Genomic DNA, 2,570 nt, shown 5'->3' on the forward strand with positions numbered 1-2,570 from the left:
GAAATATGGTGGTGGGTAAGTGATGATTTGGGGCTGTTTTAATTCCAGAGGTCCAGGGGCACTGGATGGCATAATGAATTCCACCAAGTATCAGGCAATTTTGGCTGACAAAGAAGGCTGGGACTTGGCCGTAGGTGGAGTTTCCAACAAGACAATGACCCAAAACATACCTCAAGATCCACACAGAAATGGTTCTGTGACAAAAAATATATATGTTCTGCCATGGCCATCTCAGTCAGACCTCAATCCAATCGAAAATCTGTGGGCTGATTTGAAGATGGCAGTTGATAAGCGCAAACCCAAGAATGTGAAGGATCTTGAAAGGATCTGCATAGAGGAATGGTCCAAAATCCCTCCAAATGTGTTCCTTAACCTTGTCAAACATTACAGGAAAAGACCCCATGCTGTTATCCTTGCCAGAGGTGGTTGCACTAAGTACCAAATGAGGAGTGCCAATAATTATAAAACCTTGATTTAGGTTACTTTTATTTTGTATTAAATAATTGTATGATTTTGGTTGGTTCCATTGAAACATTAATAAAGTACAGTATTGTTTATATTTTTTAATGTATTGTTGGTGCAGTCAGGGGTGCCAGTAATTTTGGAGCCCACTGTAGCTGTGTTTTAGTGAGAAAATAGTAAGATTACTGTCTCTCTCTCTTCTTTTCTCAGAGCCTGATGATGTGAGGCTGGTGGGAGGAGGCAGTCGCTGTGCTGGTGGAGTGGAGCGGTACGACCAGGGAGAGTGGAGGACTGTGGGAGCTGATGACAGGAACAAGGAGGCTGTAGCTGCAGTAGTGTGTAGACAGCTGGGTTGTGGCTCCACTGTTTCAGTTCTACCTGGAAACACCACTAGAGGGTTTGGTGTTGACTGTTATGGGTCTGAGCCTTCACTGAGGGAGTGTAGGAGATTGTATTATAATCTCCTTCCTGGACTCACAGTGATCTGCTCAGGTAATAACAAGATACACTATATGGCCAAATGTATGTGGACATTAGTGGATTCGGCTATTTCAGCCATACCTGTTGCTGACAGGTGTATAAAATTGAGCACACAGCCATACAATCCATAGACCACCATTGGTAGTAGAATGGCCGAAGAGCTCAGTGACTTTCAACGTGGCACGTCTAGGAGCAACAGCGGCTCAGCCGTGAAGTGGTAGGCCTCACAAGATCACAGAACGGACCGCTGAAGCGCGTAGAGCGTCAAAATGATCCTCGGTTGCAACACTCACTACCGAGTTCCACATTCTTTTGGCCATGTATTAAATCTCCTTCCTGGACTCACAGAGATCTGCTCAGGAAATATCAAGATATTATAATTATATTCAACTGATTTCCTTCATTCATACAACTTCCTCTGCACCTCTCACGATGACTATTTAGCTTGTAAATCTGCATTGCAAAATAGATCACTCAGTCAAGTAGGAATAAAATACAACTTAAATATCCCAGAATGCTTTTGTATTTGAGTGTTATCTCAGTGAACGTCTCTACTCACTGCCACTGTCACATGTCATGTTATTGTCATATCTAAATGAGGAAAGTAGTTGAGGAGCTACGTTTTCTTTTTCTCTCCTCTTGTTCCAGATGTCCTGCTTCAGCCTGATATCAACATGTGTTGTCTCAGTGACTGTAGGCCCACTACTCATGTTGCCCTGTGAGGGAGGGTGGCTAGCAGTGTTACATGCTGATGTTATTGTCATATCTACAGGAAACTAGTTGAAGAGGTTTTTCTTGGTCTCTTTTATTGTTACAGATCTCCTGGTCCAGCCTGATATCTTCCTGACTGACTCAATGGGAGGGATCTCCAGGGGCCACCAGGGGCCTGAAGTTTTTAGGGGCTACAACTTCACCATCACCTGCTCCACTCAGCCACAGTACCCAGGAGGCTCCTTCCTCCTCACGTTCACCGGCTCCAACAGAACCCAGACCCAGCCAGCTGTCAATCACTCTGCTGCCTTCCTCTTCCCTGCTGCAGATGACTCCCACCAAGGGAACTACAGCTGTGTTTATAACAATTATGTTTTCTCTCATAACTTCTCCTCTGAGAGTGAGCTCCTCACCCTCACCGTCACAGGTAACTGAACATGAACCAGACTTCTAACTTTGTCATTGACAGATTTCCCACAGATCTATATGAAGATGACCAGTCCCCTCATCAAAGGTGTTTCTGTTTGCAGCCTCTCCTCTGCCAGCCTTCATCATCAGACACGTTGTAGTGCTGCTGATCCTACTGACAGCCATCACCACCTTCTACCTGTACTACAAGGTAAAGACATTTACTCAGACGTTACAAGTCATTTAAATGTTTGTGTCTTTGAGCAGGGTTCAGATTCTACATTGGTCTATATCTGTGTTTAAGGTGTGTGATTAACCAGATGTGTATCTTTGACTTGTGTTGCACTATCTTGGGTTTGTTCTTCAGTACTGTACTGATTATGAGAGAACGAGAACGAGAGGGAGAGAACGAGAGGGGGAGAGAACGAGAGGGAGAGAACGAGAGGGAGAGAACGAGAGGGAGAGAACGAGAGGGAGAGAACGACAGGGGGAGAGAACGAGGGGGAGAG

The 2,570-nt window shown here is 44.9% G+C and overlaps 1 protein-coding gene across 1 annotated transcript; it reads left to right on the plus strand.

Moving 5' to 3' along the window:
- Positions 1 to 940: 940 nt before the first annotated feature.
- On the plus strand, positions 941 to 2,272 carry LOC311119391 (uncharacterized protein; the record flags this gene model as incomplete). The annotated part of the gene is made up of 3 exons (XM_084194097.1): positions 941 to 954; positions 1,760 to 2,080; positions 2,184 to 2,272. Coding segments are annotated over exons 2-3 (372 nt in total), but the record flags the coding sequence as incomplete, so codon positions are not given.
- Between the last annotated feature and the right edge of the window lie 298 nt (positions 2,273 to 2,570).

This window comes from Coregonus lavaretus, assembly GCF_964263955.1.
Source record: "Coregonus lavaretus genome assembly, contig: HAP1_SCAFFOLD_3845, whole genome shotgun sequence".
NCBI classification, from domain to species: Eukaryota; Metazoa; Chordata; class Actinopteri; order Salmoniformes; family Salmonidae; genus Coregonus; species Coregonus lavaretus.